The sequence below is a fragment of the Anser anser genome, assembly GCF_964211835.1.
Source record: "Anser anser genome assembly, chromosome: 7".
NCBI lineage: Eukaryota > Metazoa > Chordata > Aves > Anseriformes > Anatidae > Anser > Anser anser.
The window spans coordinates 24,769,747-24,786,256 of NC_139727.1; the positions used below are offsets into that span (position 1 = coordinate 24,769,747).

General features: G+C 40.4%; 1 protein-coding gene across 1 annotated transcript; it reads right to left on the reverse strand.

The window, feature by feature from the left end:
- Positions 1 to 281: 281 nt before the first annotated feature.
- FFAR4 (free fatty acid receptor 4) lies at positions 282 to 16,438 on the reverse strand. The gene is made up of 3 exons (XM_083844633.1): positions 5,556 to 16,438; positions 4,992 to 5,120; positions 282 to 1,333 (listed from the first exon to the last, which is right to left on the reverse strand). The coding sequence occupies exons 1-3, from the start codon at positions 6,081 to 6,083 to the stop codon at positions 926 to 928; spliced, it is 1,065 nt and encodes a 354-aa protein (XP_083700759.1). The 5' UTR covers positions 6,084 to 16,438; the 3' UTR covers positions 282 to 925.
- Between the last annotated feature and the right edge of the window lie 72 nt (positions 16,439 to 16,510).

The following is a 16,510-nucleotide window of genomic DNA, read 5'->3' on the forward strand; positions in this document are numbered from 1 at the left end:
TCAATAATTAAGAATTTAATCTTTTTTGTTATTGGTTTCAATTTCTGACTAATAGTGTTTTAATTGGAATATATATACGTGTGTATTTGCTTTCTAAAACTTACTTTCTTTTCAAGTATGATGTCATCTTTTTTTCTAGGAAATACTGGAAATCTTTTCCAATAGCATTTTAGAAAGGAAGAATGAATTTCAATGACTGTATATATCACTGCTTGATTTTATGACTACTGAAGACACCAAAAAAAGCATCTTTTTTAAAGAAATAATTTAAACATAACAAGTAAACATGTATTTATTCTTTATTTATAAATTAGCAGGCATTACGTCCATATTTTTAATTTGAGATGGAACCAAAACAGTCATTCATGTGGTGACAACACATTTATCATCTCATCTGCCCAAACCTTTATTCAGGTAGTCAGTTTTCTAACTGTATAATCAAGTGTCCTTTTTCTGGTAATTTACAAGAGCAGATACTCTCTGTGGATGTATATTTGCACAAGAAAGTTGATCTCACTCAGTAGAAAATACAGATTAAAAATGGAACAGGTCTACTCTTGATATAGCTTCATTAGAACTTCATTAAAGTTAACATTTATGTCAACAGAAAATGTAATCCCATAGAATTTAATTCTTCTGCTAAGTACTTCAACTATTTTACACTCACCAAATTCACTGCCATATTTCAATTTCTTCCAGTATAAATTCAATCCATTGGATTAAATTGTGCAATCTTACTGAGGCAAAGCAATGAATTCGAGAATTTTTACCTTCTGGAATTAAAAATAATACAGATTTAGCTTCTTTCCCCCCCCTTTTTTTTTTGCCTTTTCCAGCATGTAATACTATAGTATAATGACCTATTCAAACTGGGATAGTATAGCCATTAACATCCAAAGTGTGTCACTGTTCAGACTTTAAATAATTATCTGGTAATGAAAGACAAATTAGGTTGTTCACGTTTACTTCTTTTTGCAGTGGTTTCTGTACCAGCCCCATTCCCTATATGGTTCCCCGTAAAACAGAGAAGAATTTCCTGACATTTACGTCTGAAATGGGCAACATTATACAAAACTGGGTTGACAGCAGAGTTGGCAAAAGTGAATAGCACTATCCAAAAGAAAACTGATGGCAAAATATTTAAATCTTGCTTGTAGTTCTGGACTAAAATTAAAAAAATAATGATTATAACTGGGCTCCACATGATGAAGAAGGAGATCATCAACACAATGAGGGCTCGGAATAGTTTGTAGTCCTGCTGGGAAACACGAATCTGATGATTTTGTGAGTAGGCCAAACCAGCATTTAAACTTTTTCTTGATGCTTTTGTAATCTGCAGTAAAAGAGAAGAAAGTAGATTTCACTGAAACCTAGAAATATTCTCAACACATTTTTATAGGTAGCAAGTCTCTGCACATGATGCTTCTGTTTTGAAAAGTGACTACTAAAAAAGGCATTGGAGAACTCCATGTTTACTTTTTGTTAATGGTTTCATTTCAAACATTTTCACTTTACTACCGAGGTTTTTCTTCCTCTCAGCTGTGAGCTCACCTCAGTATTAATGAAACTGGTTGTTCTCTGCATGGCTCTCCAGAAGCCATAAATACTATTCAGCATAAAATAGGGCCTTAATTACTCATGAAATCCCATTAACTTCAAATTACAACTTCATTTTCTCTATCTAAATAATCCCATTGATTTTTCCACAAATGCAAACTGGAACACAGGTAACAATCCTGTTGATGCACAAGAACGAACACAATCCAATTCTCTTATGGCCATGCTGGTATTATAAGGTAGGTATTAGAAGGAGCATGAATTTATTACAGTAACTAAATCATGGTATGTTTTAATTTTGAATGGGATTTCAGGTTTTGTGTAAACTCTTAGTTTTTCAGTCAGTAATCAGAATTGCTTTCTATGAATTAATCTGAAATCTTACAGATCCTTTTGTCACTATTAAAATCTCTGTGTCTTGTAAAATTACCGTCTGATGTAATAAACCAGAGGACGGCTAGTTTGGGAATCTGCTATTCATGGGTGTGTATCATCTGTCATTAGATAGAATATTGAATCCTAAGGTCTTGCAGAAAACTTTAAATCTTAAGCTCTACTCACAATGTCTTCATTGTAGTTTGCACAGAACATTTGAAGTCTGTTGGATTCATATATGTGATGCAAAGTAAAAAGAAAAAAAAAAAGAAATATTTGGAAAAAAAAAAAAGCTAAATAATCAAGATGCCATTTTATCCCATGCATGGTTATTTTCAAAAGCTTCGATCAATCTGGTATTTAAGTAGGAAAGTCAAAAGCATAAGATTCTTTCTGGTATTTGTATGTGTGGCATTTCCCTTTACCAATAACTAAGAGAAGGGTAAGACTAATATGAGTAATACTTAATAGTTTCCTGGTTCAGGTAAAGATGAAAATAGTTATACACATTGAGTAATTTGTTCTTCTTTCTGCAGTTTGCTGAGTCTGTCACAGAGATTGATGTCCTAGAATAAGTATTCCTTAAGAACCTAGACATCTACCAACAATATCAATAGCCGCTTCCCTGATTTAAAAGGGGCAGAGAATTCTGATATTTTGAACATGTAAAACTATTGCAGCTTGATCATCTCCTGCTGTACCTTCTTGACATCCAGAAATCAGGCTAATTCTGAATGATTCAAGAGTTGTTCCGAGAGCATACATAACCCACCTTAGTAAGAACATGCATTGCATAAAATACAAAGGACTAATGCCCACTTCAAGTATAAGTGTGCAGGGTTTTAAGCATTTGTCCAGAAAGTAGGAAAAACAAGCTCTGTACCCTCCTCAGCTTTCAGTTTCAAAGCAATGTCTACAGAATGTCCTCAATCAGCAGGCTTTGTATCTCCCATAAAAGCACCCTCCATCTTCCCTGTTGGAACTGCACAGTCTAGAACTAAGAATAAAAGAATCACCAGTACTGCAGTAAGACACAACTGCAACTTAATGAAATGCTCAACTGAAATGGGGTGATAGTGACATGTTTTGGATCCCTTTCTGGTGTGCCCAACATAAGGAATCTAGACACATACAGTGGGAATCTGGACTACACTCTGAGGACAAGTAATTTAAAGGTCATGTATATACAAGTAAGTAACATTTTTACTGATTCTTGCCTCTTATCTAAATCCATATGGGTTGGGCCTTGCCTGAGGGGGGAACACTGCAGAAACAAGTAACTCCATTAACTAAACATGCCTTCTAATCTGTCATTTTTGCCAGTGTTCTGGGAAGTGTATAAAAATAATGTTCAGTTTCAGATTAAATTGAGCTACATTTGTAGAATATATTTCTTATTAACTTAGAGCATCATCCTCATAGATGCTGTGTTAAATGAATACACTAATGCTTTGAACTGCTTCCAGTAATACTTAGCATTGTACCCAGTGAGTACTGGCATTGTGGAGTGTTCTGACGAAGTTAATCTGTTCTTGGGAATGACTCAAGGATTAAGTTATACTCCATCTGAGTTCTGGGTGCTTCCTGGAGAGCTCTGTGAGAAAGAAACAATTACAACATATGGGAATCTGCTATAGGCCTTATTCCTTTTTCAGTTCAGGAGAAGCGGTAACACATCTCAGCATCTGTGTTATCAAGCTGGAAAAGAAATGTGAGCATAGCAGCAAGGGGTTGTTTTGTAATCCACTTTTCTGAACGCTTTTGGGGGATTCTAGATCCATACGTGCCACTGTGTTTTCCAAATCTACCTACAATAATCTGGAGTCTGCAAGGACAAGCAGAACACCATTCCTGTCCTGCTCTCTGAACAAGGACTGTGGCATTCCTCGGCCTTCAGTTTCTTGCAATTTTTTCAAAGGGCTTGGACTCCCCATTGAGTTACTGTATGCTCTTCACCTACAGGCAGTATGAGGTTGCAAAAGGCAAGTATTTTACTTCACTAGAAGAGGTTTACCTAATGCATTAACCTCAAGATTGTAATGAGGTTAGAGTGTAGAGAAACTCAAAACTGATGACTGACAACAAGCTTGAGTCCGATCAATAGCAGTCCATGCAGAGCCTTGGAGTCTAGGTCCCAGGTTCATGTACACCTACATATACCTCTGTTTCATGTACCCACAGCCTCTGGTGCTCACCATTTCACCAATTAATTCCCTGCTCAAGAATTGGTGTATTTTGAGGTTCCTTTCCAAAGCTTTTACTTTTCCTTAGTAAAATAGTATGAGAAATTTAATTAGCCCATACAGGAATCAAGAATCTTTCCAGGACAGTTGCTAAAAAAACATACATTCCTGTACTTAGTTTGACGTTTTCTAGCTCTTTTCTCACACTGTTTTTGGAAGAGGAGGGGTTATAAAATCAGATTTTTAAAATGAATTTAGGTGTCTAGTACCATGCTTGCTAGGATATAGACTTTGGTGCCTGTATTTCAACATCTACTCAGAAAGAATGTGGATGTGGTGTTCGGTTTACACTCTGTCTGCAAAGTCAGAAGTTGTGGAGGAATAAATGTGTTCTAATAAAATCTGTGAACTACAAATCCATGCAGAAAGCAGAAAAATCAGTAGATCTAAAAAGGACTGTTGTTTCCAATCCTGCCTTTCTTTGCTTTCCTACAACTCCCTTGCAAGTCTGTGGACTCTGAGCTAAAGAAATGCAACATCTAGTTTTCAGTTATTTCAGATGCTTAAGTCTGTATGAATTTAGGAGACTGAGAGTCTTTAAATATGAATAACACATAAATGGAGAAGGGTATTAAATATTGTATATAAATGACGACAAACTTTGTGTTAGGCTTCTGGTAATGTGCCATTTAAGCATGTCTTTAGTTGAAATGTACAGGCTTACAGGTTGAAATGTCTCAGTTTATATCACACACTTTTCTACCAGAGCTAATAATGTCTATACTCTTTAAGTGTGTTTGTATACGATGATGATATGTTGATGCCTAGGGAATGGCTGTTTACTTCTCCTAGTTGTTTAACAAAATAGAAAAGTACCTGCAAGATTCTGGAGTAACTGATGACAATGACTAATCCCGGTATTAAAAACACAACAATGGCATAGGTCACATCCCAAAGTATTTCTCCTGCAGTGCTGGGCCAAACCAAGGTGCAAATCTGAACCTCCTGTTTGCAAAGAATAAAGAAGCAAATTAACATTATACAGTTATTTTTACCACAACGTTGTCCTTATCCCCCCCCCGTGCCTATGGAGAAAACGGCTGCAGACTAAACTGAACCTGTGAAAACTTTCATGTATCACTTTATGTTTCTTAAAGCCCACACGTGTACAGATAGGTGAGTTGTCCTCAATCTAGTCAGTGCCATCAATTCCGGACAATATGCTAACGGCAACTTTTACACACTAACGTGTGCCGAAACGGGGAATTTCGACCTGCAGAGGGGAGAGCAGCAGCCTGACCCCTGCCGAGCCCCATTTCGGGACGGGCCGGGGGCCGCCTGCCGCCCGCCTCACAGCCCGCTGCTGCCCGCTCCCCGGCGCCGCTCGCCCCCCGGTGGCGGAGGCGGAGAGCCTGGAGCCTTCTCCCCGCAGGCCCCTACCTCCCCGGCGGCGGCGGGCAGCCGCACCACGGTGAAGAAGCAGCAGAGCGGCAGGGTGACGGCGGCGGCGAAGCCCCAGACGAGGAGGGCGGCGGCCAGCACCTTGCGGCGGCGGCAGGCGGCGTGGCGCAGCCGGGCGATGCTGACGACGCGCTCCAGGCTGACGGCCGACAGGGAGAGGATGATGACGGTGCCGCTGAGGGTCATCATGTAGAAGAGCATGTGGCAGATGACGTCGCCCAGCACCCAGGACTCGGTCCAGCGCACGACGCCGATGAAGGGGATGGCGGTGATGAAGAGCAGGTCGGCGCAGAAGAGGTTGAGGACCAGGCAGTTGGCGACGCACAGCCGGTGCCGCCGCCAGGCCAGCAGGCAGATGCCCCAGACGTTGCCCACCAAGGCCAGCAGGAAGATTGAGCCCAGCGCCACCGACTCACCGACACGCAGGGCCGTCACGTTGCGGCCCCTGAAGTCCGAGAAGAAGGGGAAGTAGGTCCTGTAGCCCCCCGCGGCCCCGGCCCCGGGCATGAGGGCGGCCGGTGGGCATGAGCGAGCTAGGGGAAGGGCTGCGCTCCCAGCGGCCACGGCGGCACCCGGGGTGCCCTCCTGACACGGGGCGGGGGGCTGGCCGCCATCCCCCTCCTCGCCTTCCTCCTGGTCCTGCTGCCGAGGGCTCAGCCGTGCCAGCCGTGCGGTTTATGGCCCTCGTGCCGGAGTGGAACAAGGAAGTGGGAGGGTAAACACGGCGCAGCTCACACAGAGGCGAGGCTGGTGCGCGTGGGGAGGCAGAGAGGGGTGGGCGCGAGTGGGGCCACCCAACACCTCCCTGGGAGGGTGTGCAGCAGAGCAGTGGCACCTCTGTGCCAATGGGACCAGGCTTGGCCACATCCTTCAGGGTGGTCCTGGTCTGCCCCGCTCTCCAGACAGGTCCCTGGGGTGCCAGTGACCTGGGGAGGCCTTCCAGGCTGCACCATGATGCTCCCCTCCACTGGGAGCACCTGTGGTAAAGCACAGGGCAAAACAAAAGCTCCAGGAAGGGCTTTTGAGGAGGGATGGCTTTGAGAGCTCTTCTAGGGGCCAGGATAACAAGTGCTGTTCTAAGGTAAAAAAGAGGAATTTATCCATTGCCTCGGGTCTTGATAGTGGTTTTTGGAAACAGCGGTCCTGTGCATTGCATGTGTTGATGGTGGTCCACTGTGGGGAGGAGACGTAACAGTACTGTTTTGGGGATTCTTGTACTAGTTTGATCCAGAGTCCTACCTTTCTGTGTTACGAGTTCTTGAGGAAGAAGCCTCATTAATCAAGACGTGTAGGAAGTACCGTCTTTTTTCAGGACATTAATTTCTGAGTGTTTGCTCAAACTGTAAAGGAGGCTTTCCTGCTTACGCTCTTCATTCCAGATGATTTAGAAATGTACAGGGAGTGAAGCGTATAAATCATCACAAACAAGCAGATAATGCCTCATAAAAGAAGATAAAATGTTTTCAGAAAGTGTGTAAACAGTTGTATAACTTCAGACAGCTCTAGATGAATTAGTTTGATTCAGTGCCAATGTAGGTGCTTGTGGTTTCTGTTAGAGGCTTTGCCATATGGAGTTACTCCTTTTGATTTTCTTATCAACTGTATTCTAGGTGAGAGTTATTCCATACTGATATATCAGCAGGGCTTCGTAAGCAGGCATTGCTTTTGCATTATTCTGGATGTGACCCCTGAAATGAACCTGTTATGTAATGGCATTAGTAGGGATTCCAGAAACTTGGTCATTCTAGGAGATGATCACGTAATGAGGACTGACAAGAGCGAGATTTTTACTGGACCACTTCCCACATCTTTGCTAGTGCAGAATTTACATTTCTTTTAATTAACATGTTTTCTCTTGTGCTAGAGTGGCTCAAACTCTCTATTCTGTCTCATCAGAGTTTAAAGGGCCACTTAAGCAGGTAGATGAGATGCTCCTACTACTTCCTGCTGATTTGTATTTGACTATATCAGATGTGGGCAGATTGGCTAGTGAGTGGGTGGCTGCTGTGAACAATGACCTCAAAAGAAAACAATAGGAAAACTTGGAAAGATGAATTTTTGGCAGCCAGCAACACAAGTGACTGACAAGTGTCTCAAAACACATTCCGTATCATTTGCTAGGAGAAAAAACTGCACCTATATTGCAGAAGGTTCAGCAAAGCCTGTCATATCCAGGCACGGTTTATACTGACTGTGCCATGGACTGATTCTGTAAAATGCATAGCAAATCTTGAAACACAGCAAATACCTTCCTGTTGCCAGTCACTCAGGCTTGGAACTTGATACAAGCTGACAAAGTAGCCCCAAAGTTGTGGGCAAGTAGCAGTAGCAGCGATGAGGTCGGTTCTGTTAGAGGCTGGGATGTGGAAAAGGGCAATTATCAGAGGTCTGGCTGTGCCTATGCAAAAACTTACAAGGCATTAACAGGACCTGTAGGGGGTAGCTGACCACTGGTAGCACAGATCAATGCAAATTGTGTTATGAATAAAATCTTCATGACCTTAGGCATAAGTGAAAATTGAAGTTGGAAACTGATCCTATCAATTCAGGGTAAAATAAACACAATGGAAACTGATTGCAGAAAAGAAATAGGGAGGGAAACATACAAAGCAGAGTTATCGAAGAAGTGAAGATACATTCAGTCAGGAAGGAAAGAAATGCTGTGGAGGAGCAGAAGATCTGAAAATGTGAAAGTATTGGGACAGGTCTTTGATCTACTTTAGAAAGGGTCACCTTTAGCTTTGGTCCTTAGGTGTGAATGAGAACCTTATTTACTTGATATAAACCTGTTGTTTGCTCAGGAGTACCAAAGCAAAGTGCTGCTTTCAATATGCTGTCAGAGCTTCAGGCTGGCCTGTGTACAGAATATTATACATGGAGACTGCAGAGGTGTGAAGAAACAAGCACGTTTCAGTGGGGCTTTATCAAATGAATTGGAGGTCCTTGCAGGAAAAAACCAGTCTGATTATTCATGGGTTTAATGGATCCATTTACCTAAAAAAAATAGTTTTCTTTTCCCTCCCATGAAGTACAAAAGCTGTATTTGCTGTTGGATGGCTGTAATCACAGCAACCATCACATCATGAAAGCTGAGGAAGGGAGGAATCATAACCTCAATATAGCACTCTTGCATTACTGTAATAGGTGGATGTTGTGTGCACTATATAGTCCACATATGCTTATGAAAAGGAAGTGATTAACAAAATGCTTGGAAACCTGTTACAATTGCTTAACCTATATCATTTTTTCAACCTACGTGCTCTTGTACTTTCAGAAGTGATGCAACACAGAGTCAACTCAGATTTCACAGTTCTAGCCTAAATGAAATTTATGAGGCCCTCTGCAGATCTAGTTAGCCAGCCTAGGGGGAAGAATATCATGTTTCTTTTTTTGTGCTTTTTGTCCTGAATAAAAGCCCAAGTCTTTGCCTTCTCTATGGCAAATAAGGGCTCTGTTACCTGATATCATAAGCCGGGCTCTGTTTTTCAGATTGTTCCCCTAACAACCATGAACTGTCACGACAGATGGGGATAGGTCAGCTTACTTATTTCTTGGGCATAAGAAAGACATCTCAGAGAGACCTCCTGGGCTAGGTGATACTGGGAGGTGGGCATTCGTTTTCTACTTGGACATGACCTGGGAAAGCTTTTTGCCTTATTTACGTATTCTCTTGCCTGTAGATTGTTGTGTAGGTCCTTGGGCAGTATTTCCCTGCACCTGTGTCACAATGAGTAAATAGTACTCACTTTTGTAACAGGTGTGTTGTATATTTACTGTTTGCTAAGCAATATAAGTTCACCGTGTTAGAAATGTTGACTCTGTCATCACAAAAGAGGTTCCGAGCTGGCAGGTGACTCAAGCTGTGTCTATATAATAAGGGTTTTAGCAAAAGTTGCAACACAGATTAGCTTTCTATTTTCATCTTTTTTTTTTCACTTATCATACTTGTAGCTGTTCTTCTTCTAGATACTATTAATAATGCACTTGAAAGTAGTTATGCCATTGTCATGTTTGTTTCAAGTGGAAATCTATTTTTATTTATTTTGCATTTTTATGGAGTTTTCTAACTGCTCATGCACAGTATGCTTTCATTATCAATGAGCTGAAGCATTTACACCAATGTCTAAGGGATTATTTTAAACCTGATGCAAATTTAAATGCATCTGTTTGTCTTTATATAGTAGCAAGCTCACCCACTTCAGCATCCACAGAAAATACCAGATGCTCATTGGATCTGTGTGATCATGTCAAGAACTAATCCCAGTTGCTTCTGGGGAGTCTCATTTTCCTGTGCTCAGTATCCATCACCAGCAGGCTGGGTTGTGTGCTAGTGGTGCTGTAGATTCAAGCTGCTGCAGCAGAATTACTGGCCAATGCCTCAGACTAAAGGAAAACCACCAATAATATGCTCAGTGGATGTGCTTACTAAAACAGCTGGGTCAGATTTTTGTCATCAACACCCCTCCCCCTAGCTTTCTGTTACTAATTTTCAGGTATGCATTATGTTACTCACATACCTGCTGATGAGATTTGATGCAGGGCCATCAAGGCAAATGCCATGTTGTTTCTGTGAAGGATTTACAAACAAAACTTGTCACCAACCTGTCTTGCTCATGAGATGTACTTGGACCTTCTCTGAACATGCCTGTCCACTGGGCTGCACACAGTGCAGAGATCACAGGTATCGTCTTCCTTTGTATTCCAGAACTCTGTGATTAGAGAATGCTCTTAGTTATGGTTTGGTGTGCTTTCTTTACCTGATATCTCATCTTAGAAGAGTAACTTGTTGAGAGCAGCAGTGGTCCTTCAGGTCAAAATCAGGATACAAGATTTGCCTCTGAAAGTCAGGCATTTTGGAAATAAGGGCTACAGGGTGCTTCCCTGGAACAAAGAAAAACTGTCTTTACTGGAAGACAGGGTTTGTACTCAGCTAGGATTAAACTACGACTAGAGAAAGAAAACTTAAAAAAATTGCAACACCAATAAGAAAAAGTATAGCTAACTGTAAGATATGATGTAAAACCCTCTAACTTCCCAAGTGTAACACTAAATCATATTATTTCCCACACTGTTCATGTTTTTCATTATCAGTGGCTGTTTGGGAGTCTGGTTACATTATAATTTAATATGAAATGATTAAAGAGATGTGACTTACAGCTTCTCATAAACCATGTCTAGAATGCGTGGATACCTAAATGATAAGTGTAGTTTTCGGTCCAGTCAAATGAGATAATGCTAACCAGATCATACTTGTTACATTGATAAAACTTGTGCTCTCGCGGATGCAGTCTGCGTATACACCACTTTTGAGTAGATCAGGGAAATTAAACCTGGCTGCACTTCTGTCAAGAAGCAAACTGGATGTCATTATGATAAGGTCCCAGACTTGTTTATTATATTCTGAGGCACTTTGTTTTGCGCACTCATCTTGAGACTACTTATTCAGTATAAAACACTTAGGCAGCAATTACACAGAGACCACAGAAATGAATGTAGGTCCTTGCCTACTGGTGGGGAGCTCTGCTGCAGTTCTGAAGGGGGACTGGGTGCAAAAGCACGCCTCGCTTTGTGGGTATCTGACATGGACAATGTCCACTTTTTTGCAATAAAAGACTCATTTTTCTTGGGCAATCAACACTAGAAGAAAATTTACATCTGTGAATCCTTAATACTACCTCCTTTTTGCACACTCAACCTTTCCCAAGGATGGTTTCTTGCTTCCTTGGGTAGCTCCCCTCAGTATGTGGCTTCCTGATTTGTGTTCTTGGGCACCTTGTGGGCTGGATCCCAAACTCCCAGCTTGGAGCTGTGGAAGTTGTAGAGACAGAGTGAGGAAGAGCCAGACACCATAGCTCCGCTTGTTAAAATGATGTGGGAATGAGGCACTTCCCAGCACTAAGGAATTACCTGCTTTGGCAGGGGGGTTGGACCTGATGATCTTTCGAGGTCCCTTCCAACCCCTACAATTCTGTGGTTCTGTGAATTAAGAGGCATCAAGTTGCACCAGCGGAGTTCAGATGCGTGAGTGCAATTAGTGATTTAAAATGGCTTTGTCTGCTCAGACTAGAAGTTTATACAGACATGGCAATGCCAATATTTTTTCCAGCTGAGAAGCAAGGTGAAGTTGAATTGTTAAAATGACTTGTGGTGCAGTAGCTACTAATTTCATATGTTGTGAAATAACATGGAGAGTCAGTGCAGAAAGGCGGACCATTATGTTAACTGCTTCTTTTTTGAATGTTACAGTCTGTTGTTTTAAAGGTCTATGTATGTAATCAGACATAGGGCTTCAGGGGGCTTTGAGAAAACATTAGGCCAATACCAATGACCTAAGGCAGAGTCACCTGTCAGGAATGGTTTAGATTGTTTTATCTAACTGTCCTGGTAAATCTCCAGTGGTGGAGGTTGTACAGCCTCCATAAGCACCGTGTTTCACTGCTCATCTATTCCAACCACCAGAAAGATTTTCCTTAGGTTGGAATTTCCCCTGTTCCAATTCTACGCTTGTTATTCTTCTCACTGAACATAGGAAGACTTTATTTTTTCCTCTGTATGAAATGTCATTTTTCATGACAACATGCTGTCTTTGTAGACCACATAACCCTGATTCTTCAATGATTTTGATTAGAAATCTGAAAGGCTTATTACATTCTCATTAGCCTAAACTGTTCTTGAAGTACAGTGCTCAAAATTGGTTATGGTATTCCAGCTAAAACACTAAACAGTATTGACTAGAAATGCAAGATTATGTGTAAAATATGTAAGAGTCTATTTATTCATGAGGTTGTAAAACTGTTGCACAATCATGCAAGTGGGATACTGAGTCATGCTCAGTTTCTGTTTACTGTAATCCCAAGAAACTTTCCTTTAAACCTGATAAACTGTCATACTATGTGTTTTGCTTTTGGGTTATTCCTACCTGTAATACTTACTGTACTCATCCTATTTAGTTCATTGGTCTTGACAAATTGAAAATTAATGCTGTCCTCTAACGAGTTCTTAGTTCCTACCTTGGATTTTATGTGTACCCTATTCCAGCAGCATGTGCATCATCTGTGGAAACAGTAAATAGTTTTGGAATCAAATATACTACCATGGAATTGCCTAATACATTATCCTTACTTAATTCATGTCATGTTTTCACAGAAGCTTAAGGGGAGGCTTACGGGGAAGAGAAATCCATTGAGAGCTACTGACACATGGGAACCATGTCTGCCTGTCAAAGCTTGAGATTATTAGAAGGTCCCGTAGAGGCATCCCCTGTCCTTACACAAGGCATCCACTTGCGGCTGCTTGTCAGAGACACTGTGTTCTGACTACGTCAGTCAGACCGAAGACCAACTTTAGCTGCACTTACGTTCTTGTGACTATGATTTATTGATACTTAATTACGTAATACAGCTTTTCAGCCACTTGTGCTATCCACGGTATAGGCTAGAGGAAATAATTGTATTTCCCTGCATTTTTAAGAAACTGGCATTTGAAATAGAAGGTCCATGTTAGCATATCTTTTGCTTTTTTCCTGATCCATAGCACTTGGTTAGTAAGGAAACAGAAGACACATGACGAGATTCATAGTGCCAGCTCTATGATAGTCTTTTTTTCTCCCCGTTATCTTGATATGGTCTAAAATTCCTTGACTTCTTTTCTTCTTCCTTGTTTGGCATCATGCTTTTCTTTATTTCCCTCCCAGTCTTTTAAAATCCTACCTGTTCCAGAATCCACAAACATCATAGCATACAACATAGCTGCATGGATGACTTCAGGGATGTTCTGCACTGTCTTTCCCTGGTAGATACCTGCTTTGCCTGGATGGGTGCCTTCACAGACCCTCACAGTGACAATGTTTCTATGTTTTTAACACCCAGAAACTTTCAACAGGATCATCCTTACATTCCCTTACTGCAGGGAACAGATCCACTTGGCTACTTAAGTCTGTCATATTTTTCAAATTAGAGAAAGGAAAAGATTTGGAACTGCTGTAAGTAGTCTGAGTTGTGTAGTACCAAGCTATGTAACGTAGCTTATATTACAATATAGTGTTAATCTCTTCTTGTATCTTTTTGTATGATAATTGATTACAATTTTTTAAGTTAAAACCATAGCCACGACTGTCTCTGTAATCTTAACAGCTCAATCACATTACAAGATGTGAAAACTAGATTGATTAGCAGATTAAAATGGAAGTGTCTAAAACTCCTGTACTGCCTTACTTGTAATCTCTCACCTACATCTGCTTTGGTCCATAGATATCATGAGCGCAGTATTTCCCCTAATTGCTTTGAAGACACTGTACCATTTACATTAGTGTTATCTGCCGAGCAGTGATGAACAGTTGTCTTTAAATATTTGTGCTGTTCAGCATGATGCTTTTACAACGTAACAGGCACTATGGCTTCCCTGCCACTTTTTATTTGTGTAGTTGAAGTGGTTTATTATACAGTTTGCCTAAACATCAGTAGAACAGTCAGTGGCAAATAACTGTGTGAAAGATTTTTTATCAAAATCAAGAGTAAGAGATAAAGTTGCACAAGCAATTAAATGATGAGGAGTTGGTAGAATGGTTCTATGTAAGTTGATTAACTTAATGTAAGAAAAAGAACAGAGCCATCTTTCAGTTGCTGTTACTTCACAAGTTGTCCTCATGATAAAAGTCAGTAGTTATACGCAGTATGGCTCTTTCCAACCCCACCACCTTGCATCAAAACCACTTAATTTGCTTGCCACTTACAAAGAACACTGGATGTGAAAGCCAGGATTTATTACTATGCTAGTATTGGTGAACCCTTGTCTTAATCCAAAAGCTTCTCTAGACCAGCATCTTCAAATGAGGCAGACTTCAGAGAATTTTTGCTAGGTTGAACTATAATTGTGTTGAAATTCAGTTACTTGAAAGGGACATAACTCAGACTACTGAAATTGAAAATACAAAGTGCATGAAATAACATCTTTTTTTTATTACTTCCTGTTGTACAAAGAATTAAATTCACAGCTAAATCCTAGCACTAAGATGAGCATTAGGCACAAACCTCTTATCTTAGATATAATCAGAGAGGAGCAGCAGACCTTTTCCTTGTCCATTTACTTTTAAGACTAAAATTTACTTTCAATCCTTAACTTCGTTTCTAAAGGGCCAAAAAAAGAGGCAGTGATATCACCTGCATGCTTTATGAAAGAGTTGGAGTTTGGGGGAATGGGCTAAAGTTGCACCAGGGGAGGTTTAGGTTGGATATTAGGAAGAACTTCTTTAGTGAAAGGGTTGTTAGGCATTGGAATGGACTGCCCAGGGAAGTGGTTGAGTCACCGTCCCTGGAGGTCTTTAAGAGATGTTTAGATGTAGAGCTTAGTGATATGGTTTAGTGGAGGACTTGTTAGTGTTAGGTCAGAGGTTGGACTAGGTGATCCTGGAGGTCTCTTCCAACCTAGATGATTGTGTGTGATTCTGTGATTCCATTCTGTAGTTGGTTGTAATCCTGTAAGTGATGACATATTTGTGGTTGTGCCTTCAAAGTTGGACTTTTGACACTGGAGATTGTCATTTTACCAGTTTTCAACATACACAACATTGATGGTGCATAAATTTATCGGTACATTTTTTGTGCTTAGTTACACCTAAACATGTTGTGAGAGTTCAGAAGAGGTGTTGGAATAAACAAAATATTTTAAAGGATATTAATATATCAACTTTATCTGAATGTACTCACTTTAATATTAAATAACTGACCACCTAATGAGCTGCTGCCTTTCAGTCCTCCTCTACAGTACCAGCTTCTAATGAGCAAGTGTTTTAGGCTAATTTAAGAAAGCCTCAGAATTACTTCAGAGAATACTGCTGACCTGTAGCAGGCAAACTTATTTCATCTATAATACATAAAAGATCATAATTTCTTCTTACAGAAACCATGCTAAGTATACAACTGAGAACAGAATACTAGCTGATTAACGTGCTGTTAAAAGACAACTTAAACTTCCAAAAGTAGTTTAATAAGAGATTAAAGTCAAAGGCTGGAATGAAAAGTGCAGTTATTATCCTGCATTTAAAAGGTATTTAGAAGAACATGAAATTAAGGGAATTTCCATCATAGCAAAACCTTATGATTCCAAAGCATAATTTACTTCACTTGTTAGTTCATCACATCTTCCCTAAATAGCAGCAGCAGGTTTTCTGGCCAAACTGTCAAAGACAAAGATTAGCCTGAGAGACAGTCAGGAAAACTGAAAAGTGGCAATACAATCTCTGTCTCAAACACTGGCTTTATCAACAACATAATTAATATCATAATAATAATTGGGAAAAAAAACTTTGAAAACACCCTTCTATGTAAAAGTAAGATTTAACCATTAAAGAGTAGAGAGAATGTTATGGGTTGGAGGCACAAAATTTTACAGTAAACTGTAATAGAAAAAAATGACACCAGGTAGCCATTCAATTCAGTATACCAGAGAAAGGTACACCTTGGAGTCTGGCTGAGCATAGGTAATTTCCTGGCCTCAGCAAGCCATAAAATTGTAAAAGCAGCAAATACCTTAGATAGCGTGCTGCCTTAAGATTTCTTCACTTCAATCGTTCTCATGAAAGGAATACTTGTTGATCTTTACTAAAGGTACAAGGAAGAAACTGCTAGCAACAGACCCAGGTTTACAGTATATGCTAGAAGAAAGCGATATGATTGCAAATCAATAAACACTCAGCTTTTGTCAGTTTCTAATTAGCTGCAAAAAGTTATTGCCAGCTTGTTTTGGAAGAGAGTAGTTCATTTAGAATGGACCTTCAAAGATCATCTAGTCCAACTGCCTGACTGCTTCAGGACTAGCCAAAATTTAAAGCATACTGTTCATGGCATTATCTAAATGCCTCTTGAACACTAACAGGCATTTTCTGTACGGGTATGAAATAGCAACACTCCAAATTCACTGGAGTACTTTATTTAAAC